The sequence below is a fragment of the Heloderma suspectum genome, chromosome 3, assembly GCF_057233095.1.
Source record: "Heloderma suspectum isolate Gila_16-S chromosome 3, 16-S_ref, whole genome shotgun sequence".
NCBI lineage: Eukaryota > Metazoa > Chordata > Lepidosauria > Squamata > Helodermatidae > Heloderma > Heloderma suspectum.
Genome location: NC_139460.1, coordinates 239,400,859 through 239,426,937, shown reverse-complemented (window position 1 = coordinate 239,426,937; position 26,079 = coordinate 239,400,859). Strand labels below are relative to the sequence as shown.

General features: G+C 49.3%; 1 protein-coding gene across 1 annotated transcript in view; it reads right to left on the bottom strand.

The window, feature by feature from the left end:
- CPXM2 (carboxypeptidase X, M14 family member 2) overlaps positions 1-26,079 on the bottom strand; it is a 147,992-nt gene that overhangs the window by 19,345 nt on the left and 102,568 nt on the right. Inside the window, exons 10-11 of the mRNA XM_084845970.1 lie at positions 19,632-19,811; positions 15,494-15,791 (exon numbers count right to left, since the gene is read on the bottom strand). Of these exons, the coding sequence (XP_084702096.1) occupies positions 15,494-15,791; positions 19,632-19,811 (478 nt within the window). The remainder of the gene's footprint in view (positions 1-15,493; positions 15,792-19,631; positions 19,812-26,079) is intronic.

Sequence of the window (26,079 nt, the reverse complement as noted above, 5' to 3'; positions counted from 1 at the left end):
GCTCCCCCCGAAGTTCAGGCCAGGGCGGGGAGGCTTCCCTCCTCGCAAGGCCGAAATTCAGGCCGGGGGGGAGGCTTTCCGTCTCGCCCGGCCGAAATTGAGGCTGGGGAGGAGGCACCTCGCCTCGCCCAGCCGCGAAATAAAAAGTTAAAAAAAAACGCCCCCGTGATAGGCTACGTGATGATTAACGTAGCCTATCACGGCTAGATCTGCAAAGTCAGCCGTGATAGGCTAAGTTAATCGTCATGTAGCCTATCACGGGTGACTTAAAAAAAAAAAAAAGCGTGTACGCAAATGGCAGCCCCCATTGGGAGCCGCCATTCGCGTTCCTTATTTGGTCGCTGTAGTCCACGTAAATCTTTACGTAGACTACGGCGAAAATAAGGGCAACGCAAATAGCATTGCCCTTATTTTCGCCGTAGTCTACGTAATCTTTACGTAGACTGTAGCGACCAAATAAGGAAAGCGAATGGCGGCTCCCTATGGGGGCCGCCATTAGCCGTACGTGCTTTTTTTTTTAAAGTCACCTGTGATAGGCTACGTGACTATTTACGTAGCCTATCACGGCTGACTTTGCAAATCTAGCCGTGATAGGCTATGTTAATCGTCATGTAGCCTATCACGAGGGTGTTTTGTTTTTTTTACTTTTATTGGAATGGCGGCAGCCGGTCGAAAGACCGGCTGCCGCCTCTGCCCCTGTCGAAGACCTGCCGAACCGCCGCCGGGACCCGCCGCTGGGAGGGACATTCGGGAAAGGTAAGTCCCATCCCAGGGGGGGGTGCGGGGGTGTGCGGAGAATTTCTCCCCGAAACTACTTCGGGGGGCCGAATACGTTGGCACTCGGCCCCCCAAAGTTTTGGGGAGAAATTCTCCCCCATCCCTATCTGGGGATCAGAACAAATTATGTACTTTTGTGGTAATGTTCAAGACCAACCCATTTCCTGTTACATTTTGGATGGTACATCTGGAAGGTGGTTGTGAAGGTTTGAGGCCTACAGAGGCAAGGAAAGGTAAAAAGATCAGGCCTAGAGGCTGGGGGGGCATTGTTGGAGGAGGTATCTCTGAGAGGAGTCATGTCATTTCCCCAGTTAAGTTTCATTTCTTCAGGTTTGAAGCGGTACTTTTGGTTTTGAGGGAGGAGGTTATATCAAGAGAGTGAGAGAGCCAGTAAAACCAGAGTCAGGAGAACAGAGCCTGAAGAGGAAGCAGGAAGAAGCAGCCTAGAGGAGTCTAAAGGCTGATCTACATTGCGCCCGCCATTGCAATGAATTTGGTGTCCTGTCAGGTTAAACGCTCTCACATTAAGATATTCGAATCTTCAAAGATCTTTGAAGCTTCAAATCTTTGAATTTTTGAATCTTCGAAGATCATGCCTGAATTGGGGGGGGGGGATCGCAGAGAAGCCACGATTCTTTGAAGATAACGCCTTAATTTAAAAAAACAACAACCCAAGCAGGGAATTGGAGGAGGTAAAACTTAGTTTCATTTGAAGAGATAGAACAATCCCCTGCTCAGTGCAGGAAGCTTGATTCCCAGGCAGTCGCCCATCCAACTACTGACCGGGGCCGACCACGTTAGGGATGTATGGAACACTTACCTGGTTTCGTCCAGGGACATCCACAGTGGGGGGGAGGCACTCCATCCCTCCCCCAAAGTCCTCAATGGGGGTGAGGCAATCTGTTTCTCCCCCCTGGAATCCTGCTCAGCCGACTCCGCTCCGCGGCCAGGCCGCAGAGCCGCCGGCCGGGCCAACCCACAGTGGGGCCTCCAGCCGCTGCCGGGCTGCTGCAGACGCAAATGGCGTCCTGAGCAGGGGACGCCATTTGCATCCCTATGGTAGCCCATGATAGGCTATGTAAATATTTACATAGCCTATGACAGCTAAAGCGGGAATGCAAATGGCGTCCCCTACGTTATTTGCGTTCCCTTTTTCTCCATGATAGGCTACATAAATATTTACGTAGCCTACGACGGCTAAAGTGGGAACACAAATGGCATCCCCTACGCCATTTGCATTCCCGCTTTAGCCGTCATAGACTATGTAAATATTTACGTAGCCTATCACAGAGAAAACGGGAACGCAAATGGCATAGGGGATGCCATTTGCATCCCTGCTTTAGCCATCATAGGCTACATAAAAATTTATGTAGCCTATCACGGGCTACCATAGGGACGCAAATGGTGTCCCCTACTCAGGACACCATTTGCATCCGCAGCAGCCCAGCAGCAGCTGGAGCTGGAGCCGCCACTGCCAAAGCCGCAGCTGCAGCCAGGTAGGCTCCGTTTCGTGGGGCTTTCGCGGGGTGGTGGGGCGGGTTGCTCTGTTCCGCCATGGATTCCGGGGGGCTGAATTCACTGGAATTCAGCTCCCCTGGGATCCATGGTGGAATTCTCTAACATCCCTACTAGGGATGGACGAAAGTCCCTTACCTGTTCTCGAAGCTTGCTTCGTGGTGGGGGGGAGGTGCTTTGGTTCTCCCCCCGAAATTCATGCCGGGGGGGAGGCGCCCCATCCCTCGCCGGCGAAATTCAGGCCGGGTAGGAGCGCCCCGTCTACCCAGCCACGAAAAAAAAAGAAAAAAAAAACCACACACACACACCCGTGATAGGCTTAGGGATGGGGGAGAATTTCTCCCCGAAACTTTGGGGGGCCGAGTGCCAACGCATTCGGCACCCCGAAATCAGCGATGAAATTCTCCACCACCCCCCGCCCTCCCCGGGATGGGACTTACCTTTCACGAATGTCCCTCCTGGCAGCGGGTCCCGGCAGCGGTTCGTCGGGTCTTCGTCAGGGGCGGGGGCGGCAGCCGGTCTTTTGACCGGCTGCCACCACCGCCATTACAAAGAAAGTAAAAAACAAAACAAAACCCCGTGATAGGCTACGTAACGATTAACATAGCCTATCACAGCTAGATCTCCAAAATCAGCCGTGATAGGCTACGTTAATCATCACGTAGCCTATCACGGGTGACTTTGGGGGAAAAAAAAAGCGCATACACAAATGGCGGCCCCCATAGGGCGCCGCCATTTGCGTTCCTTATTTGGTCCCTGTAGTCTACGTAAAGATTTACGTAGACTACGGCAAAAATAAGGGCAACGCAAATAGCGTTACGTAGACTACAGGGACCAAATAAGGAATGCGAATGGCGGCGCCCTATGGGGGCCGCCATTTGCGAACGTGATTTTTTTTTTTTCAAAGTCACCCGTGATAGCCTATGTCACGATTTATGTAGCCTATCATGGCTGACATTGGAAATCTAGCCATGATAGGCTATGTAAATTGTTACGTAGCCTATCACGGGGGTGGTTTTTTTTGTTTTTTGTTTACCTTTTTTTTCGCGGCCGGGTAGACGGGGCACTTCTACCCGGCCTGAATTTCGCCGGCGAGGGATGGGGCGCCTCCCCCCCTGGCCTGAATTTCGGCTGGGCGAGGCAGGGCGCCTCCCCCCCTCGCATGAACTTCGGGGGGAGAACCGAAGCTCCTCCCCCCCACCGCGAAGCAAGCTTCGAGGACAGGTAAGGGATTTTCGTCCATCCCTAGATAGGCTACGTAATGATTTATGTAGCCTATCACGGCTAGATTTCCAAAGTCAGCCATGATTGGCTATGTAAATCGTAACGTAGCCTATCACGGGAGACTTTGAAAAAAAAAAAAAGTGCGTACGCAAATGGCGGCTCCCATGGGGACCGCCATTTGCTTTCCTTATTTTGACACGTCTAGTCTACGTAAAGATTTACGTAGACTACAACGAAAATAAGGGCAACGCAAATAGCGTTCACTTATTTTCGCCGTAGTCTACGTAAATGTTTACGTAGACTAGACGTGCCAAAATAAGGAACGCAAATGGCGGCGCCCATGGACCGCCACCATTTGCGTATGCACTTTTTTTTTCCAAAGTCACCCATGATAGGCTATGTGACGATTTACATAGGCTATCACAGCTGACTTTGGAAATCTAGCCGTGATAGGCTATGTAAATCGTTACGTAGCCTATCACGGGTGTTTTTTTTTTACTTTACTTTACTTTTTTTTTTTGCAATGGCAGCGGCAGCAGCCGGTCAGGAGACCGGCCGCCGTCCCCGACGAAATGCCGCCGAAACGCCGCCGGGACCCGGCGCCGAGAGGGACATTCGGCCACAGTAAGTCCCATCCTGGGGGAGGCATTTCCCCACCAATTTCGGGGGGCTGAATGCATTGGCATTCGGCCTCCCAGAGATTCGTGGAGAAATTCTCCGCCATCCCTACCCTGCTTAGCTTCCGAGATCAGACAAGCACGCACACATCTGGCCCTTTGCTTGTTGCTGAAGAAACACTGAGTTGTGAGGAAGCTATGCGATCAGTAGCCAGAAGATGACATGGGGCCATTGAGAGCTGTGATTGGACAGGAGGGAAATACAAACACCACCGTATATGGACAGGCAGGGGAGGGGACTACGACCAGGTATGGTAGCAAAGGCAGAAAATCAGAGCACGTTAATCGGAAACACCGGGATATCAGGATATTGAAAGCGGGAGCACAGAAGTGGGAAATTCCAGTTCCAGTTCAAGGCCGATACTAGGGGTGGACGAAAGTCACTTACCTTTTCTCGCAGCTTGTTCGCGGTGGGGGGGAGCGCTTCGCTGCTCCCCCCGCGAAGTTCAGGCCAGGGGGGGAGGCTTCCCGCCTCGCCCGGCCGAAATTCAGGCCGAGGGGGAGGCTTCCCGCCTCGCCTGGCCGAAATTCAGGCCGGGGAGGAGGCTTGCCGCCTCGCCCGGCCGCGAACGCGAAAGTAAAAACAAAAACAAAAAAACGCCCCCTGATAGGCTACGTGACGATTCATGTAGCCTATCACGGCTAGATCTGCAAAATCAGCCATGATAGGCTACGTGAATCGTCACGTAGCCTATCACAGGTGACTTTAAAAAAAAAAAAAAGCGCGTACGCGAATGGCGGCCCCCATAGGGAGCCGCCATTCATGTTCCTTATTTAGTTGCTGTAGTCTATGTAAATGTTTACGTAATGTTTAGCGTTGCCCTTATTTTCGCCGTAGTCTACGTAAACATTTACGTAGACTACAGCGACCAAATAAGGAACGGGAATGGCGGCTCCCTGTGGGGGCCGCCATTATCCGTACACACTTTTTTTTCCTTTTTTTTTAAGTCACCCGTGATAGGCTACGTGACGATTGATGTAGCCTATCATGGCTGACTTTGCAAATCTAGCCGTGATAGGCTACATGAATCGTCACGTAGCCTATCAGGGGACTTTTTTTTTTCTTTTATTGCAATGGCGGGGGTGGCAGCCGGTCGAAAGACCGGCTGCCGCTCCCACCCCGCTCGAACACCCGACGAACCGCCAGCCGGACCCGCCGCCGGGAGGGACATTCAGGGAAGGTAAGTCCCGTCCCGGGGGGGGTGCGGGGGGCAGGGGGGTGCGGAGGATTTCTCCCCCCGAAACTTGTTCGAGGGGCCGAATACGTTGGTGCTCGGCCCCCCGAAGTTTCGGGGAGAAATTCTCCGCCATCCCTAGCCGATACTGCATAGTGTGAAAGACAAGCGGTGAAACCTCATTGGAAGTGAAAAAACCCATTAAGTGTACATCGGCCCTATGTGCAGCTAGAGTAAAGAAACTTGAGTTTTGCAACTTTTCTTTTCAGGCCTTTTGTATCACTCAGCTCTATTGTGTAAATATCTATCGTTGTGATTGCTCGCTTTAAATTTACCAGTAAACTGTTGTGGTTAAACCCCAAGTGTCTAAAGTGTCAGTCACCCCATGTCTACAGCCTAAACCTCACATTATTGGGAAGGGGAAATTTCAAAGGAAGGTGGGACTCTGACTCTGACTCTGACTTAAGGAGACAAGAGATCCTTAAGGAGTTGCTCAGCAGGTCATAAGGGGAACCTTGACAGTAGTTCTGAAATGGGGTGCCATTGGAAGGCATGTTCTGGGGAATGTAGCAAAAAGGTATTTGTATTTGTCTCCCCCACCTCTCACTACTCCATTGATTGTTCTTGCACTACACATACAGCAGAATGAGGTGGCAGGATTATCAGGTGATAAGTGTATACTATACCACTTTAGGATGATGATGAGAGATGTCTTTTTTGAAAAAATGTGTTATCCCACATCAGGGATAACAGTTCTAGTCCACTATGCTCCCTTCTGTTCTCATTTTCTACCTACAAGGTGAGGTGTTTTTACACAAGCAAGTATGCAGAAATATAATTGCCCTACCCACAGTCTGAAGTGCATACAGCTCATTAGACCTCTGATCTTTGTGAACTAGTGGAATTTGTGGCCAAGCTTCTCAAGAAAGATCTCCCAGTAATGGAACAACAGTATCTATGTAGGTATGGCATTATTCAGACACTGGGTTGAATCCAATGGTGTCTCTCCACTAGCACAGTGTTTCTAGTGTTTGCAGAAATGGTGTTTTCATTCCTGCACATGTGTCAAATCCAGTGCCAAACCCAAATCTAAACCAGTGCACAAGACATTGCACAAGGCATTCCACAACTCATTACAATTTCATTAGGCTAGGTATTTCTTGCACTAGCAACTGGTGCAACCTATCCCACATTACCACAAGGCATTCCACATTACTATTTCTTTAGGCTAGGTATTTGTGCGGGGTGGTACCTAGTTGGGTCTGGGTGACAAAAGAAGACAAAGGGAAGGTCACTATTGGTTTTGGCTTGAATAGAATTGGTGGAGGCATAGGGTGTGGATCCTGTCATCAGGCAGCCCGCCTGCTGACTGATTCCCTACTCCTGGCTTATACACCAGTGTTGGTGTTGGATGGCAGGGTCTGGGGCTCACTATGGTGCAGACCACTAACATGAACCCCTTTTTCACCACCCTAGATGTGGCAAGCTGGCAGGTCCCATGCTGGGCTGGTCTTGGTGCAACATCCCCAAGATCCCTTAAGGAGAGCCCTATGGGGGAGCCCAACACCACTCTTTCTCACAAATGGATCCAACCCAATGCCATCAGGCCTACATAGTTGTGACATAGAACTATTCATTACAGTATCCCCGAGAGTTTTCCTACAGTACAGATCAACAGAACTAATTTTGCAATGAGGTAGGCAAAAGCACTGCATTATATTTGACAACTGGAAGCAAAATTCCTTCCCAACCCCAATTACTGGTGACCAACTTCTGTCCACTGCAAGACCTATTGCTACCAGGAGGGGATGGGCAGGGAAGTTGGTGATGGCAATGTCACAGCTGCGGCAGAGGTCTGCTTATAGAGGCATGTCGGGAGCTGCCCCTTTCCAGGTGCCCCTTTGCTGAGGAAACTGCACTGGCTGCCTATCCACTACCAGGCCAGGTTTAAGGTTTCAGTACTGGTGTACAAAGCCCTAACAACTTGGGACCTTGATACCTGAGACAGCACCTTCTCCCTTATCAACCTGCCCAGTCACTGAGGTTATCAGAGGGCTTGCTCTTGGTGGTTCCACGTGGGCCTATGGCCCGATTGGAGTCCACCAGGAGAACAGCCTTCAGTGTGGTGGCCCCCTCTCTTTGGAACTCGCTCCTCTGGAGGTCAAGCAGGCACCAACACTATGATGTTTCTGGTCCTGCCTGAAAACAGCACTGCTCCAGGAGGCATTCCTTAATTTAACAGTCACAGTTTCAATTGGCATTCTGTTTTTAAATTAGGGTTGGCGGAGAATTTCTCCCCGAACAAGTTTCGGGGAGAAATCCTCCGCACCCCCCTGCCCCCCGCACCCCCCCCCGGGACGGGACTTACCTTCGCCGAATGTCCCTCCCGGCGGCGGGTCCGGCCGGCGGTTCGGCGGGTGTTCGAGCGTGGCGGGAGCAGCAGCCGGTCTTTTGACCAGCTGCCGCCGCCGACATTGCAATAAAAGAAAAAAAAAAAAGTCCCCTGATAGGCTACTAGGGGTGAACGAAAGTCACTTACCTTTTCTCGCAGCTTTTTTGCGGTGGGGGGGAGCGCTTCGCTGCTCCCCCCGCGAAGTTCAGGCCGGGGGGGGAGGCTTCCCACCTCGCCCGGCCGAAATTCAGGCTGGGGGGGGAGGCTTCCCGCCTCGCCCGGCCGAAATTCAGGCCGGGGAGGAGGCTTCCCGCCTCGCCCGGCCGCGAACACGAAAGTAAAAAAAAAAAAAAAGTCCCCTGATAGGCTACATGATGATTCACGTAGCCTATCACGGCTAGATCTGGAAAGTCAGCCGTGATAGGCTACGTGAATCGTCACGTAGCCTATCACGGGTGACTTTAAAAAAAAAAAAAAAGCGCGTACGCGAATGGCGGCCCCCATAGGGAGCCGCCATTTGCGTTCCTTATTTAGTTGCTGTAGTCTACGTCAATGTTTACGTAGACTACGGCGAAAATAAGGGCAACGCAAATAGCGTTGCCCTTATTTTCGCCGTAGTCTACGTAAACATTGACGTAGACTACAGCGACCAAATAAGGAACGGGAATGGCGGCTCCCTATGGGGGCCGCCATTATCCGTACATACTTTTTTTTTTTTTTTTAAAGTCACCCGTGATAGGCTACGTGACGATTCACGTAGCCTATCACGGCTGACTTTGCAAATCTTGCCGTGATAGGCTACGTGAATCGTCACGTGGCCTATCAGGGGACGTGTTTTTTTTTTTCTTTCATTGCAATGGCGGGGGCGGCAGCCGGTCAAAAGACCGGCTGCCGCTCCCGCCCCGCTCGAACACCGGACGAACCGCCAGCTGGACCCGCCGCCGGGAGGGACATTCAGGGAAGGTAAGTCCCGTCCCGGGGGGGGGGGGCGGGGGGGCGGAGGATTTCTCCCCGAAACTTGTTCGGGGGGCCGAACACGTTGGCGCTCGGCCCCCCGAAGTTTCGGGGAGAAATTCTCCGCCATCCCTATAGGCTACGTGACAATTCACGTAGCCTATCACGGCTAGATTTGCAAAGTCAGCCGTGATAGGCTACGTCAATCGTCACGTAGCCTATCACGGGTGACTTAAAAAAAAAAAAAAGTGTGTACAGATAATGGCGGCCCCCATAGGGAGCCGCCATTCCCCTTCCTTATTTGGTCGCTGTGGTCTACGTAAATGTTTACGCAGACTACGGCGAAAATAAGGGCAACGCAAATAGCATTGCCCTTATTTTCGCCGTAGTCTACGTAAACATTTACGTAGACTACAGCAACTAAATAAGGAAGGGGAATGGCGGCTCCCTATGGGGGCCGCCATTAGCGTACGCGCTTTTTTTTTTAAAGTCACCTGTGATAGGCTACGTGACGATTGACGTAGCCTATCACGGCTGACTTTGCAGATCTAGCCGTGATAGGCTACGTGAATCGTCACGTAGCTTATCAGGGGGCTTTTTTTTTTTTTTAAGTTTCGCGTTCGCGGCTGGGCGAGGCGGGAAGCCTCCTCCCCGGCCTGAATTTCGGCCGGGCGAGGCGGGAAGCCTCCCCCACCCGGCCTGAACTTCATGGGGGGAGCAGCGAAGCGCCTCCCCCCCACCGCGAACAAGCTTCGAGAAAAGGTAAGTGACTTTCGTCCACCCCTATAGGCTACGTGACGATTGACGTAGCCTATCACGGCTGACTTTGCAGATCTAGCTGTGATAGGCTACGTTAATCGTCACGTAGCCTATAAGGGGGCGTTTTTTTAAAAAAAAAAAACTTTCGCGTTTGCGGCCGGGCGAGGCGGGAAGCCTCCTTCCCGGCCTGAATTTCGGCTGGGGCGAGGCGGGAAGCCTCCCCCCCGGCCTGAACTTCACGGGGGGAGCAGCGAAGCGCCTCTCCCCCACCGCGAACGTCCTTCGAGGACAGGTAAGGGACATTCGTCCACCCCTATTTTAAATAAACATGATTTTATTGGTGGTATATTAATCTTTTTATTCTTTTACTGTTTTATCTTTTGCGTTCACCACGCTGAAATTTGTTTTAGATATGGAATGGTATACAAATATTGTAAATAAATAAATAAATAAATAAATAAATAAATAAATAAATAAGGCAGACCAGAGTGAGAACAACAGGGAAAGTTTCCCCTCTGGTCTGCATTTTGGCTCTGCCCTATCAAGCCAACTGGCACTCTGATTGGGTCAGCAGGCCCCCACACTCCCCGAAGACACTGTCACGGCAGTGAAACAGCCACTTCTCCAACCCGCTTTCACCCCAGCTGCCAGACCTGCACTGTCCCCCCTCACACACACACACACACACATTTTGCCTCCCCTGTAAGTGGGGAACTCTGCTTCTTGCACTAGCAACTTGCACAAGCTGTTCCACAGTTCATTCCCCAAGGCATTCCACAACTCGTTACAATTTCATTAGCCTAGGTATTTCTTGCACTAGCAACTACTAGCAGAACAACTGCAACTCTTGTCATTTTTCACTTCAGCTAGTGTAATGTTGGATATAACCCACTGTCCTTCTTCTGTCCACTTCACGCTGCTCTGATACTTAGCGCTGGTGGCGTAGGCCAGGGATGTATGAAAGTCACTTACCTTTTCGCAGCTTGGCTTTGTGGTGGGGGGGAGGCGCTTCGCTTCTCCCCCTGAAATTCAGGCGAGGGGGGGAGGCGTCCCGCCTCGCCCGGCTGAAATTCAGGCTGGGGAGAAGCGCCCCGTCTCCCTGGCCACGAAACAAAGTGTAAAACAAAAACAAAACCCCGTGATAGGCTACGTAACGATTAACGTACCCTATCACGGCTAGATTTCCAAAGTCAGCGGTGATAGGCTACGTAACTCGTTACATAGCCTATCACGGGTGACTTTGAAAAAAAAAGCGCGTATGCAAATGGCGGCGCCCTATGGGCGCCGCCATTTGCGTTCCTTATTTTGTCCCGGTAGTCTACGTAAAGATTTACGTAGACTACAGCGTAGTCTACGTAAATCTTTACGTAGACTACCGGGACCAAATAAGGAACGCAAATGGCAGCGCCCATAGGGTGCCGCCATTTGCGTACACGCTTTTTTTTTTTCAAAGTCACCCGTGATAGGCTACGTAACGATTTACGTAGCCTATCATGGCTGACTTTGGAAATCTAGCCGTGATAGCTTACGTTAATCGTTACGTAGCCTATCACAGGTTGTTTTTTTTTTTTTACACTTTGTAATGGTGGCGGTGGCAGCCGGTCGGAAGACCGGCTGCCACCCCCGCCCCCGACGAAAGGCCAATGAACCTCCACCGGGACCCGCCGCCGGAAGGGACATTCACCAAAGGTAAGTCCCATCCCGGGGGTGGAGGGGAGTGGCGGAGAATTTCACCGCCGATTTCGGGGGGCCGAATGCATTGGCACTCGGCCCCCCAAAGATTCGGGGAGAAATTCTCCACCATCCCTAGCGTAGGCTTAGATCTGCTGCAGGTCCAAATTGCTCTTCGTAGGAATAATGTCCTTGTCCGTCCCCTGCATTTCTCAGGCGACATGATATGACTGGTATGCTTCATGAGCATACAAGTAGGACTAGATTTCACCTCTTGTAAACAGAAACACTTTCACCTGACACCATGCCTTGCAAATATTGGCTCATTGGTTCTGGAGAATTTAATATTGCTAGCCCAAGACATAGACTTGAACAAAAACTACTCACAATAAGAGAAAGGAAGGCAGCAGATTTTCAATGTCCTTTGGATACATTTTATTTATGAGCGGACCATGGGTTAACGTAGGAGGAATTCTACAGGAGTAATAGATTCAGATATTTATTAAGCACATGCTGTGCGAAAGCTGCTCTCATTCAATTAACACCCTTTAGCTAATTCCATTTTATGTAATTGAGATCTCTTTCAGCTATTTTATTTCTCATAATGAAATTATGAAATTTCATTAATCTCAGATTATTCCTGATGCAAAGGGGTAAACTAGAACCAATATTTCAGAACTTTCATTGCAAAATGATCCAAAATTTGTTACAGCACTAGATAGCAGATTGCTAAAAATAACTCAGAGTACAGTTCAGCAATAAAACCAATTGGATGAACCACATCCAAAGTAATAATTGCTATTAAAGAAATCAGTTAGTACTTAGCATTGTGGTTAAAGCCAATTCTTCACTGTTACTGGAAAGCAACTTGGGTCTATTGGATCAATTCATAATCAAGTTTATACAGCACTTAAAAAAATTAATGTCATAAATTCAATGATCAGGCAGTCAATTCTGCATTTAAAATGTACAGTGTATGCAAAAATTAGGACACTTGGGCACACTTTTTCAAAAGTTGTTATTTTTATTTTAATATTGTGATATAAACATATAAAACTTTCTCCACTTCCTGAGTTTGAAAGGTCAATGCAGATTGAAAAAAAGACATTTTGCACACTGGCATCCAAATCTTTATATCCAGGCCAAGATTAACTTTGTGTCATCCAGTGCAAACATTATAAAATTAGCTTCCAAGTTGTATACTGTTTATTCAGTGAAAGTGCTTCTTTTACATTAACAACAAAATAGGCCAACAAAAGAACCTTGCAAATGTTTTCATTTATGAAATGTATTCACAGGATTTCTATCTTTATTATATTGCACAAGAAGAGATGGTATGAAGGCTATCAATTCTGTGACCAGTTTGCATGCCACAACAACCCACAGTTTGTTAAACCATGGGCTGTTGTAAATGACGCATGAATAAATAAGCTAGTTCTCAATGCCTGATCACTCCTGCTGCCGGGCTGCAGAACAAAATGGCGTCAGGCGTAGCAGATGCCATTTGTGTCCCTGCCCTTGGCCATGATTGGCTACGTAAATATTTATGTAGCCTATCACAGCAAAGAGCAGGGACGCAAATGGCGTCCCCTATGCCGGATGCCATTTGCGGCCGCAACCCCGCAGCGGACGGGAGTCTGGCTGCAGGCGGCCCTGGCCAGTGGCTCCGCGGACTTGCCACAGAGCGGAGCTGGCCAGGCGGGATTCTGGGGGGAAGGACAGATCGCCTCCCTCCCCCTGCAGACGCCCGGATCGGAATGGTGTGAGTATTTGGTACACCCCCTACTGAAGATCCTACAGCTCTTGCTATTTTTGAGTGTATCTCCTACAACTATCAGAGCTGTGTGAATTTTTATTTAGATTTATGAACTGCTTATATTAACATTGACAGGAATGATTCTGAGCATGTGGAGATAGTTAGCAGTTCAGACTCAGAAGGGGAACAGCCAGAACTGGGGGAGGTTTCCTCCCTAGTGAGCTCAGATATGGATAGGTGTTCTTCTCAGGAACTTCGCTCACAGATGGCTCTACTGGAAGCCCCCCCTTTCCTCCCCCATGAGAACCCAGGTCTTGGAAGAGGAGGAGAGTGTGGGGTGTGACCTGAAGAATGCTAGAGTTTGGCACAGAGCGAAGCGGGAAAATTAGAGGCAGACCTCAGATGTTCCACCCGATTGGCTATGTGTGAGACCCTACGTAGGGGGACACAAGTGTAAGGGAGGGCCACTCCCCACTAAGTTATTCTGGCCCACAAGTTCTTGTTCAAACTGCCAGCAATGTCTCTGATTCCCACTTGGCTCCTCTATTGATATTCGTAATTGTGTGGAGTAGCTGTTTTCCTTTGTAGCCTGAGAGTCCCCGAGGATTTTGGGGGTTTGTTTGTTGTTATTATTGCAAATAAAAAGAATTTAAAAACCTAACTATCCAGGGATGGGTTGTTTAACTCAACGAGAAGGGGCAGGCGGAAGCCAGCACATTTGATCCATCCTGTCCATTCATAACTACCTAGCCATGACATGCAAACTGGATCTGTGTAGGCACACAACGTTCACTTGAGGGTTTTTGATAGCTTTGTTTTGTTTTTACTGAGATTAATTGTATTGAGATTCATCACAAGCAACGATTAAAGGAGAAGATTTGAGATCCGTGGAGTGCTTGTCCAGTCCAAGTAGTCCACTTTACATACATCAATATCTGCTGAGGCCTATTAGTAGTATAATGTGCCCCTAAATGGATTCCAAATTGATCTGTAGGCCAAAGCAGAATGTCTCTTCTCTCTGTTGCTCTTACATAGGAGAAAGGGAGTTGGATGCGACTGACTGAGACAGTGAGATCAACTGTGGTTAATGAATACCCAAAAGGATACTAAGAAGAGTACAAGGGTGGAAAGACCTTTAAATATAAGACAGCAGCAGCAAAATTCTCTTCATTCCCCTCCTGGCCAGTATCCCAAACTATCTGAATGCCTTCCAGAATCACAATGTGGTTATTATCCAACAGTCTTTATTTATTATATATTTCTCTTTCAATATATATGTACATACAGCACAGACAAGTGTATATGCAGGTGGGAGCTGCATGGCTTTGTAGCTATTCCCAGGTTTTAAGAAGGGAGGTTTGGCAGAGATTTTTATGTATTTTTTACATCCTTTAATGCTTTCAACACCTTTAGTGCAATCCCCACCACCACAGAGCAGGGCTATCTATTCACTATCGCAACTCTCACAAACCAGTGCACCACAATCAGAGAACAATTACATTGCTACGTCCGCTACGCTATTTACGTTCCCCTTATTTTCGCCATCTTAGTCTACGTAAATCTTGACGTAGACTAAGACGTGCCAAAATAAGGAACGCAAATGGCGGCGCATTAGCGTACGTGCGTTGTTATTGGGTTTTTTTAAGTCAGCCATGATAGGCTACGTAAACATTTATGTAGCTTATCATGGCTGACTGCAGGGACGCAAACAGCGGCAGCTATGGCCGCCGCCATTTGCATCCCTGCTAGCCAGCGGCCGGATGTCCGGCTGCTGGCGGAGCCAGCCGGCGGCTCCGCAGAATCCCTGCAGAGCACAGCCAGCCGGCCAGGATTCCGGGGGGGGGAGGAACGGAGCGCTTCCCCCCCGTCCAGGATTCCGGGGGGAGGGATGGAGCGCCTCCCCCCCACCATCAGCATAATCCGCAAAAGGTAAGTGCCTTTCGTACATCCCTATTGCAATGGCGTGCCTGCCGAGGCAATGGCTTCAGGTCCCTTAAGCAAACCGGAGCTGGACCTATTTGTCAGAGCTGGGCCCATTTGATCGTCTGCCCCATTGCTCATGGAACTGAGGTGCAAGATAAGAACTTTTGCAATGGCTGAAAACCATTCCAGCACTCCATGATACTTCTGTTTCTCATCCTTCCTCCTGCCCATTTTTGACCCATGGAAAGCCTTTCTTGCTGTTGCAATACTTCAGTTGTTCACAGAGCTGTCTTTTCAAACTAAGCCCTTTAGATTCATATCAAGCACCGGTGGTTTGAATTGATGTATAGCCCCTGCTCTATTTAACCTGTGCCCGGGATTATTTAAGTCCATTGCTCTGTAAAAAGCAGACTGGCATGTACAGCCGTGGAAGCCACCAACAGAAAACAAGATCTCGATGATGAAAATCTGACAGCTCTGCATCAGTCTAGGGACATCTTGCAAAATGCAAATGGACAGAATCATTAAAGCATTGTCTCCATGCTGCGTAGGTAGATGACAGCCATTCAATTCACAGTTAAGGTGTTAGAGCAAAATAACAAGTATGACCTTTTAGAAAGTTTTGTGTTTTGTTTTTTTTGTTTTGTTTTAATAAAAAATAGGCACTTACTTCCTGCAACGGTATGCCACGAAGCTCCATTTACAGTTCCATCTTCCTTCTGGAAGTCCTCTGTGTGGCATACTCTTCTCCGAGCATCTGTCATTAGTCGGTGAGTAGAGGCATAGGAATATGCCAGCCACCTAAAAACATGATCATCTGGGGTAGGTGTATGCTCCTGGGTTTTCCATGTCGATCGGACCATATCGTATGGATAGGCAACAACAAGTTCTCCTCCTTGTAAGTTGCCCCCAAGCACAAATGGATTTTTTTCCATCCATGCTATTACTGCTCGTGTTTCAACTGCCACCTAGGAGTGGGAGGAGAAAAAATAAAGCAAGCCAGGAGTCATAAGAAGTCCCTAGCATAGAATAATTGTCACATCAAATAAAGCTCACCATGGGACAAAGGTAACACTGAGGAATTAATGGTTACCCTTTCTAGCACACCTAAAATGAGAACTCAGTCCCTGCTGAAGAATAATATTTTCCTGTCCTATTGAATATTAGCAATAATTGCCAAAGTTAGCTCCAAGACTAGTTTGATTTGGTTAAAGTTAACATCTAACATAACTAACTTAAGTTTCTTATATATGATTTTTAAAGAACATTATCACCTTGAATAACAACCTTTGTGCAATGTGACACTTATGTAAAATCCTAATAATAGAGTAACACCTGTCTTAGATTTGGGATGTTGTTGTTGTTGCCAAATCAAACAAAGTATCTTCTTCCACATTGTATTGCTGCAATAATTCTGACTGTTATTGGCAGCTTTATAGCTTTGTGTGCTTGCTTATATGGCTGTCGCATTTCAAAGTATACATTCAAGTAGATGCCAACCCCCTAGTGGTCAAATGGCAGGGCAAAGATGATCTGGCCCTTTGGGTAAGAAGAGATTGTGATGCGTAGACTGCTATCGTCCTTTGATCATCTGAGGGTGGAATGCATTCGCCCTAGGAGCGTAATCAAGTCACCTGTAGTGTTAGAGGAGCCTAGAGATCCATAGTGCTTGCCTAAGTTCATTATTGATGCAATTCCCTTGCTAGTGAGCCTCTGAGCATATGAGATGAGTTAAAAGGCTGATAGCGGCCTCAGCACATTCCATACTAATGAGTGAGAAAGTTATCAAGCACTCTACCTGGGAAGTGAAGTTTGTTTGTCTTAAAGCTGCAGGTGGCTGTGCTGAGAACCAAGTGTTGTTAGTCTATGTTGGGAATGAACACTAGGTGGCGCTTGCTGCTGTCATGCTGCCTCATTGCTGACATGTATGGTATAAAACCCATTGTACCCCATGGCTCTGTGTTCAGAGAAACTGTCTGATCCAACCATTGGATACCCCTGTGTGCTGTACATTACTCAATAAAGTACTCCTTGTAAGTAAACCTGGATCTGATTTATTACTATCACTATCTTGGCACCTCTAAATTAAGAGGTCGAAGCCCACAGCCGGGGCAACACACACATGAACCTACTCATCTGCTGTGATTGTCAATGGAGGTCATACACGGTGTCACATTGCTGGCTAAAGTGCAGCTGTTGGGGAAATGGGACTTACTTTGTTGTGGCACCCTGCTAATAGAACTCCTTAGCCTTTGAGGCCCATTTGGCCCTTCCCTAATGGCATTCAGATGTCAGATTAAGGCTGCACTACTATACACACTTAACTGGGGTAAGTCCAACTGAACTCAGTATTCTCACTTCTGAGCAGACATGTGTATCATTGCATTGTGGAACTAATCTTGTTTCATTGGGCCTTTGGCTTAAACTGAATTGCATTTCATGCCCTTATACCACCATTATTTTTGCCGCTTTTGTGCTGCCTTTTTAAAATTGTGTTTTGATTGATTTTTATCATATAATATTTTGTTACATTTAAAACTTCATTGTTAGCTGCCTTCGGGATCTCTTTCGTGATAGGAAGCTTGTATTAAAATTCTAATAAAAATAAAAATCCAGAAGCTGAATTCAGGTGTGAATGCAGCAGTATGTAGGGATGTACAAATCCCTTACCTTGTGTCCACGGTGGGGTCTGCTGGGGGGGGGAGGTGATCCATTCCCCCCCCCTGGAATCCTCACTGGCTGGGTCCACTCCACATTGACTCCGCAGAGCCACCGGCCAGCTTCTTTCCACCAGCGATACAGCCGACATTGCCATCTGTACCGCTGCTGGGCAGAAAGAGGAAATGCTCCAGATGCAAATGGCGTCTGCAATGCCGTTTGCGTCCCTGTATTTTCTCGTGATAGGCTATGCGTTTGAATTTGCGTAGATAGTTGCATAGCCTATCACTAGGAGTGCACGAAAGTCACTTACCTGGTCTCGCAGCTTGCTTCGCAGTGGGGGGGAGGCGCTTCGCTGTTCCCCCCGAAGTTCAGGCCAGGGGGGAGGCTTCCCGCCTCACCCGGCTGAAATTCAGGCCGGGGAGGAGGCGCCTCGCCTCGCCCGGCCGCGAAATTAAAAGTTTAAAAAAAAAACGCTCCCGTGATAGGCTACGTGACGATTTACGTTGCCTATCACGGCTAGATCTGCAAAGTCAGCCATGATAGGCTACGTTAATCATCACGTAGCCTATCACGGATGACTTAAAAAAAAAAAAGCGCGTACGCAAATGGCGGCCCCCATAGGGAGCCGCCATTCGCGTTCCTTATTTGGTCACTGTAGTCTACGTAAATCTTTACGTAGACTACGGCGAAAATAAGGGCAACGCAAATAGCGTAATCTTTACGTAGACTACAGCGACCAAATAAGGAACGGGAATGGCGGCTCCCTATGGGGGCCACCATTAGCCGTAGACGCTTTTTTTTTTTTTTTTAAGTCACCCGTGATAGGCTACGTGACGATTTACGTAGCCTATCACGGCTGACTTTGCAAATCTAGCCATGATAGGCTACGTTAATTGTCACGTAGCCTATCACTGGGGCTTTTTTTTTTTTTTTTTACTTTTCTTGGAATGGCGGCAGTGGCAGCCAGTCGAAAGACCGGCTGCCGCCCTCGCCCCTGTCGAAGCCCTGCTGAACCGCCGCTGCGACCTGCCACCGGGAGCGACATTTGGGAAAGGTAAGTCCCATCCCGGGGGGGTGCGGGGGGCGGGGGGGGCGGAGAATTTCTCCCCGAAACTACTTCGTGGGGCCGAATACGTTGGCACTCGGCCCCCCGAAGTTTCGGCGAGAAATTCTCCCCCATCCCTACCTATCGCGTGAAAAAGCAGGGATGTAAATGGCGTCCACTGCACCATTTGCGTCCCTGCCTTTTTAACGCGATAGGCTATGCAACTATCTATGCAAATTCAAACGCATAGCCTATCATGAGAAAATACAGGGACACAAAGGGTGTTGCAGATGCCATTTGCATCCGGATCACTTCCTGAATGGAGCCTCCAGGAGGGAGGATTCGGTCCGTGTGGGTCCAGGAGGTGGAGGTGAGTACATCCATTCTGCCATGGACTCCGGGGGTGTGAATTCAATGGAATTCGGCCTCATTTGAGTCCGTGGCAGATTCCGCAGACATCCCTAGCAGTATGGAAATAATACAAAAGGGATTTTTTTTTCTTTTGTGTATCAGTAGAGATCAGGAATGTTGTTGACTTTTCCTATGAGCATAAGCACAGTTTGAGACGTAGTGCATATCTAGCAGTGTACCAAAGCAAAGAAAGTCTTCTGCTGGAGTGATCCAGGAATGAGAAAGAAGCAGCGGCCAAGAGAAACAACAAAAATGAAGAGGATTAGGAAAGGGCAAATATTCATAGCATCAAAGTGTTGCTTGGGAAATAGTTCTGTTCAACTGAAATGGCTGTTTATGACCCAAATATAAAAATGAGGATGTTTGGTGAGAATTTATTATTTATTTTCTTGGTCCCTTTCTTTCCACGCTGGTCATGGAACAGCATCTTACCCTGCACCCGAGTAGAGAGTGCAGGGCAGGTCGTGTGGCATACAAACTCTCTCCTCCTAGACCTTGCTGAAACCAGAGATATAAATTATTAGCATTATTATTACTAGATTTTAATTAAAGCCAAGCATTGTTAATGAACCACTTTTCACTCACTCTCCATTATGTTTCTATAGTGAAAAGAAGTAGGATCATCTTCAGTGACTTCAAATGGAGAAGGTGATTCACTTTGGTATTTATCTTTGATGACATTTCTACTTACTGTAGCATTTTCAGACAGGTACCATTCTGGAATGGGTATGTGATGATTTGGAACCTTTCTCAGAACCCTTTTCCGATCCTCAGCTTCCCAAAGCAGAGTGTTTAAGTCGGGGAAGTTATTGTTGATATCAATGCCATCTTGAGTCCACCGCCCTAAAGACCAGCCTCCTAATTCTGAACCCTGTAAGGCAGTTATTAAATTATTTGTCACATTCTTTTACAATAGCAACAATCAAAGACATATTATACTGACAAACTTTGTGTACCATTCTTTGAGAAATAACACTATTCTCCTAAATGCCTGTGGATATGGTAGAACGGCAGCATTTTCAATACCTTGGTAACAAAGATGTGTTTTCTAAAGATCTCACATTCCACTAGAATGATAGTCCCCTTCCATAATATTATGGATTGGATTCATAATACGTTCATCACACTTTAAACTAAACTCAACATTCTACTAATTGTGTCAGATGAATTTTCTTTACTTTTGTGTAAGCACATGTGGCCCTGATCTGGATCAGGACAATAGTGCTTCAGGAGAAGATTTAAGTTTCCCTCCCACCTGTTTTTCCTGGAATCCCCTTGGGGGTGGGGGGTGTTTAAAAAGGGGGGGGGGAGTTTCCATTTAGTCTAATTAAAATCTCTGGGCAGGATCTAATCATGCCCTTGTGCAGGTGGCCTGGTCTGCTGGTCCTGGTGTGCATGTGGCACACCATGATTGGATCCTGCCCACTGGGACAATTTAGTCAGCTTGATAAAACAGGGTCCCCAGCTGCATGGATCATTCCATTTGCATTAAAATAAAGTAGCGTACACAGAGGCATAGGGGGTGGGGCCAGTTCGCATGGCTCCAGTGCCCTACACACTTTGAACCCTCCCAAATTTGGAAGAACACCCGTATAGGTCTACATTCACTTCTAGATCTACAGTTCTATGAATTCTACATTTTACACCAGTATCTCTGATCCAGTGTTTTCCCCATTAATTGAAGTGTGTGCGTGTGTGTGTGTAAATTATTAGGGGTATGAGAGCTAAGGGGTAAGATCCTTCACCCTGGGCAAAGGTGGATTCAGGTTGTATGGCACCATATTAAAAATGAAAAATGTATCACAGCCATGAGCATTTTATTAGATTTAAATTTTAATGTTTAAATTGAAGTTAACTATTTACATCCTTCTTGATTTCGAACTGTAATTTTGCACAACTCTTTTCATGACCTTCTCGAATGCAGTGTGTTAATTTCGAGACACTTCTTATTCATCCAGTCGTTCTAGTCCTTCAACTGATACAGATATTTGTTTATGCACATCACCAAGCAAAAGGTGACTTCTTCTGATAGGGATGGACAAAAGTCCCTTACCTGGTCCCGAAGCTTGCTTCGCGTTGGGGGGGAGGCACCCCGTCCCTCCCCCCGAAATTCTGGCTGGGGGGGAGGCGCCCTGTCCCACCGGCCGAAATTCTGGCCAGGGGGGAGGCGCCCCATCCCTCCGGCCGAAATTCTGGCCGAGAGGGAGGCACCCCGTCCCTCCAGCTGCGAAACCTCCTCTCCTGCCGGGACGCAAATGGCGGCGGCCATAGCCGCCGCCATTTGCGTCCCTGCAGTCAGCCGTGATAGGCTATGTAAATGTTTACGTAGCCTATCATGACTGACTTTAAAAAAAAAGCGCATATGCAAATGGCGGCGCCCATGGGCACCGCCATTTGTGTTCCTTATTTTGACACGTCTAGTCTACATAAACATTTACGTAGACTACGGCGAAAATAAGGGGAACGCAAATAGCATTCCCCTTATTTTCGCCGTAGTCTACGTAAATGTTACGTAGACTAGACATGCCAAAATAAGGAACGCAAATGGCGGTGCTCATGGGTGCCGCCATTACGTACGCGCTTTATTTTATTTTTTTTTCAAAGTCAGCCATGATAGGCTACGTAAACATTTATGTAGCCTATCACGGTGTTTTTTGAAAATCTAGCCGTGATAGGCTACGTAAATCTTTACGTAGCCTATCACGTTTGTTTGTTTGTTTGTTTTACTTGGAAATGGCGGTGACGGCAGCCGGTCAGAAGACCGGCTGCCGCAGCTGCCGCCGCCGAACCACCACTGAACCGCCGCCGGAGCCACCGCCGCCACCAGGGACATTCTAACAAGGTAAGTCCCGTCCCGGGTGGTGGCGGGGGGGTGGCAGTCCGTTTCTCCACCAATTTCGGTGGAATCTTCCCAAGATTCGTGGAGAAATTCTCTGACATCCCTACTCTTCAGAACATGAAATTTTGTTTAGTAATGAAGAACACTGAACTATATTTGTGTTTGGCAGTAGCAAAATATGAATTCCTACATAGTTCATTTCAGGAAACATAGTTGTTTGGTTGGGTCAAAATAATTTTTTTCCAACTAGAAAATGACAACACCATGTATAATATGTTTATCAGGGGTAGGATGTTCAGAGAAATGCCCTAACCCCAGCGCCAGCTTGTCTGGCCGTTGTGGGGGGCCATTGCAGGCGGGTGGGGAGAGAGGACATGGCGGCTTGCCATTGGGTGCCCCCAGTGGCACCACCAAACAGGAAGGGGTAGCCAGAGTCTCCCTAAGCTCTGCTCCCCTCCTAACCAAACCTCTCTCGCTCACTCGGCTCTTGTGCGAGAGAGACCCAATGAAAGAGGCCCTGCTGTTGCTGGATGTGTTGATGCCTGCGCCCAGCCCCAGCTCACCAAGCCTCCCGCTGCTAATGCTCACCGCACCTCTGAGGGCACCAGCGCTCGCCCTGACAGCGAACATGCCCCTCGCCAGCAGCTGTGCTCCTCTGCCTGGGCGGCGGCGCTCGCTTCAGCAGCGCACGCCCCCGCCTACCTTGCTCTCTGATCTCGGCGGCAGCAGCAGCAGTGAAGCTTTGCCGCTCGGGCGGCAGTGCTTGCTTCTGCAGCGCATGTCCCCCCTCTCGCCTGCTGTTGGTCGGAGGCAGCTCCGCTTGCTTCGGCTCCCCTCCAGGCCTGCCTCCTGCTGCCATTTGTCCTCCCATAGTGGTGTCAAGGGCTCCTTGGAGGCCTCTCTCAGTCTAATCCAGTAGCCAAGTCCAGACACAGACAAAGGGATATCTTTCAAAGCTTTATTCTTCTTTTACAACTTAACAACTATACCGTTTGCAACTAGATCTGAGCAGCACAGTACCTTTGCCCTAAGTTGGAACAGTTGGTCCCCGTTTGAAAGGGAATTACTGGCAGAACCCTGAACTTAAGGACTAGGGAGAGTCCCTCCCCTTTTCCCTTGGATCCTCTGGGCGCAGCCGTTGTTTGCGTGCCAACCGGGCACTATGCCTCCTTTCCGCGCCCTCCATCTGGCACCACTCTCTGCGTCTGCGTCGCGTAGGGTTGGTGGAGAATTTCTCCATGAATCTTCAGGAGGCCGAGTGCCGACACATTCGGCCCCCCGAAAGTGTTGGGGAAATTCTCCGCTGGCCCCCCGCCCCCCCCCCGGGGACAGGACTTACCTTGCTCGAATGTCCCTGGCGGTGGCAGCTCCGGCGGCGGTTCGGTGGTGGTTCGGTGGCAGCGGCGGCCGGTCTTCTGACCAGCTGCTGCCGCCGCCATTTCCAAGTAAAACAAACAAACAAACGTGATAGACTACGTAAAGATTTACGTAGCCTATCACAGCTAGATTTTTTAAAAACACCATGATAGGCTACGTAAATCTTTACGTAGCCTATCACGGCTGACTTAGGAAAAAAAAAAAAAAGCGTGTACGCAAATGGAATTTGCGTTCCTTATTTTGGCATGTGTAGTCTACGTAAACATTTATGTAGACTACAGCGAAAATAACGGCAACGCAAATAGCTGCCATTTGCGTACGCGCTTTTTTTTTTTAAGTCAGCCGTGATAGGCTACATAAACATTTACGTAGCCTATCACGGCTGACTGCAGGGACGCAAACGGCGGCGGCTATGGCCGCTGCCGTTTGCATCCTGGCAGGAGATGAGGTTTCACTACCGGAGGGATGGGGCGCCTCCCCCCCAGCCAGAATTTCGGCAGGAAGGGATGGGGCACCTCCCCCCCTGCCAGAATTTCGGGGGGAGGGACGGAGCGCCTCCCCCCTACCGCGAAGCAAGCGTCGGGATCAGGTAAGGGACTTTCGTCCATATCTACTTCCTCCTCTTCATAGCCATGATAGGCTACGTAAATACTTGCGTAGCCTATCACGGCTAACGCAGGGACGCCATTTGTGTCCCTGCGGAGGCCGTGATAGGCTACGTAAGTATTTACGTAGCCTATCACGGTGGGGGGGGAACCCAGCATATGCAAATGGCGGCGGCTACCGCCATTTGCGTATGTTGGGTTTTTTCCCCGTGCCGTGATAGGCTACGTAAGTATTTCCATAGCCTATCATGGCAGGGGGGAAAAAACCCAGCGTACGCAAAAGGCAGCGGCTACTGCCATTTGCGTACGCTGGGGTTTTTCCCCCTGCCATGATAGGCTACGTAAATATTTACGTAGCCTATCACAGCTCAATACAGGGACGCAAATGGCGGCGGCTATGACAGCTGCCATTTGTGTCCCTGCAAGGCTGCCCAGTGGCCGGATGTCCAGCTGCGGGTGGCCGGAGCTGGCCGGTGGCTCTGTGGCTTGGCCTTGGAGTGGAGCTGGCTGGACAGAATTCTGGAAGGAGGGACGGAGCACCTCCCCCCCACCGTGGATTGCCCGGCGCGGAGCCAGGTAGGTGTTTCGTACATCCCTAGAGCCTGAGCACAAGAAGGGGAAGAAGGTGCCACACACCTGGGCAAATTGGTTGCCAGGTTTTGTTATTTATGCTGGCATCCTCCAGCAAGGGTTCCCCAAGAGGGGGTGGGTCCTTACTAAATACCTTGACATAATCTATCAGGCTTACACGGAGCACGAAGGGAGCACCTGGCTGGCCTATGACGAGGCCTTCCACCGGAGGACTGCCATCGACCCTTCTATGCGATGGGACCTGAAGGACCAGGACGTCTTGCTCCAATTCATGACCCCTTCCAGGCTGGGCTTCGGTGACAGATCTGACAGCGGCCACATCCTCGCCAAGCTGTCTCCCACAATGGCTACTAGGCCCATTGCGGGTCCAGGGGTTCAACACCGCTGGCTGTGCTGGGAGTTCAGCTCCAAAGGCTCCTGCTCCCGAAACCCGTGCCATTTCTGTCACGAATGCTCCCTTTGTGGTGGTCAGCATTCCTGTGCCTCCTGCCCTAGAGCCAGGGGATGGAGGGGTCCCCCGAAGGAGGGCCATGGTGGCAGGAAGCCCAGTAGCGGGCAACATCCCCCTCCCAAAGGGCCCCAGCCCAGTTAAGGTTTTGCTGCTCCTTCAGCTTTTACGGCGTTACTCTAACCAGAAGGATGCAATCTACTTGGATCGTGGCTTCACGCTGGGTTTCAGGATCCCTCTTCAGGGTCAGCGTAGGCAAGGGATGGAGGAGAATTCTGCCATGGATTTCAGTGAGGCCGAATGCACTGGCATTCGGCCCCCCGAAATCCGTGGCAGAACGGCCTGCCCTCCCGCCCCCCCCCGCGGATTCCCCTGGGATGAGGCTTACCTGGGGCGGATGTTCCGGGCAGTGATGGGTCCGGCGGCGGGTCCGGCGGTGGCAGCAGCGGCGGCTGGTCATTCAACTGGCTGCCGCAGCTGCCATTTGCATCCTGGTCCTCGCCAGGATAGGCTACATAAGTATTTACATAGCCTATCACGGCAAGCCAATTAAAAAAAAAACAGCATACGCAAATGGTGGCGGCCAGGGCAGCCGCCATTTGCGTTCCCTATATTTCGCCATTTTAGTCTATGTAAATATTTACGTAGGCTATTACAGTGAAAAGAAAGGGGAACGCAAATAGCATAGTGGGCGCTATTTGCATTCCTTTTTTTTCCACCGTAGCGTAGTGGGCTGCCATTTGCATACGCCCTTTTTTTTTTGCTTGGCTTGCTGTGATAGGCTATGTAAATACTTACGTAGCCTAGCACAGCAGCCTGGCTGGACACAAATGGCGGCCGCTACAGTGGCCACCATTTGCGTCCGCACCAGCCAGTCCACGTCCAGAACTCCGGCTGCGGATGGCCCTGGCTGGCTGCTCCACGGAGCCGCCGTGGAGTGGAGCTGGCCGGGCAGGATTCCGGGGGGGAGGACCGGATCGCCTCCTCCCCCATCGAGGATTCTGGGGGGAGGGATGGAGAACCTCCCCCCCACCACGAACACAATCTGCGAAAAGATAAGTGACTTTCGTACATCCCTAGCATAGGCCTTATTTTGCTGATAATCAAAAGTCGGTCCTTTCCATGCAACACTTGGTCCGGGACAGGATCAACAAGGAACTTCTAGCAGGACGGGTCATAGGCCCCTTTTCCACGCCTCCGATACCCAACCTTTGAATTTCTCCTCTGGGAATAGTTCCCAAGAAATCCCTGAGGGAGTTCAGGTTAATTCATAACCTCT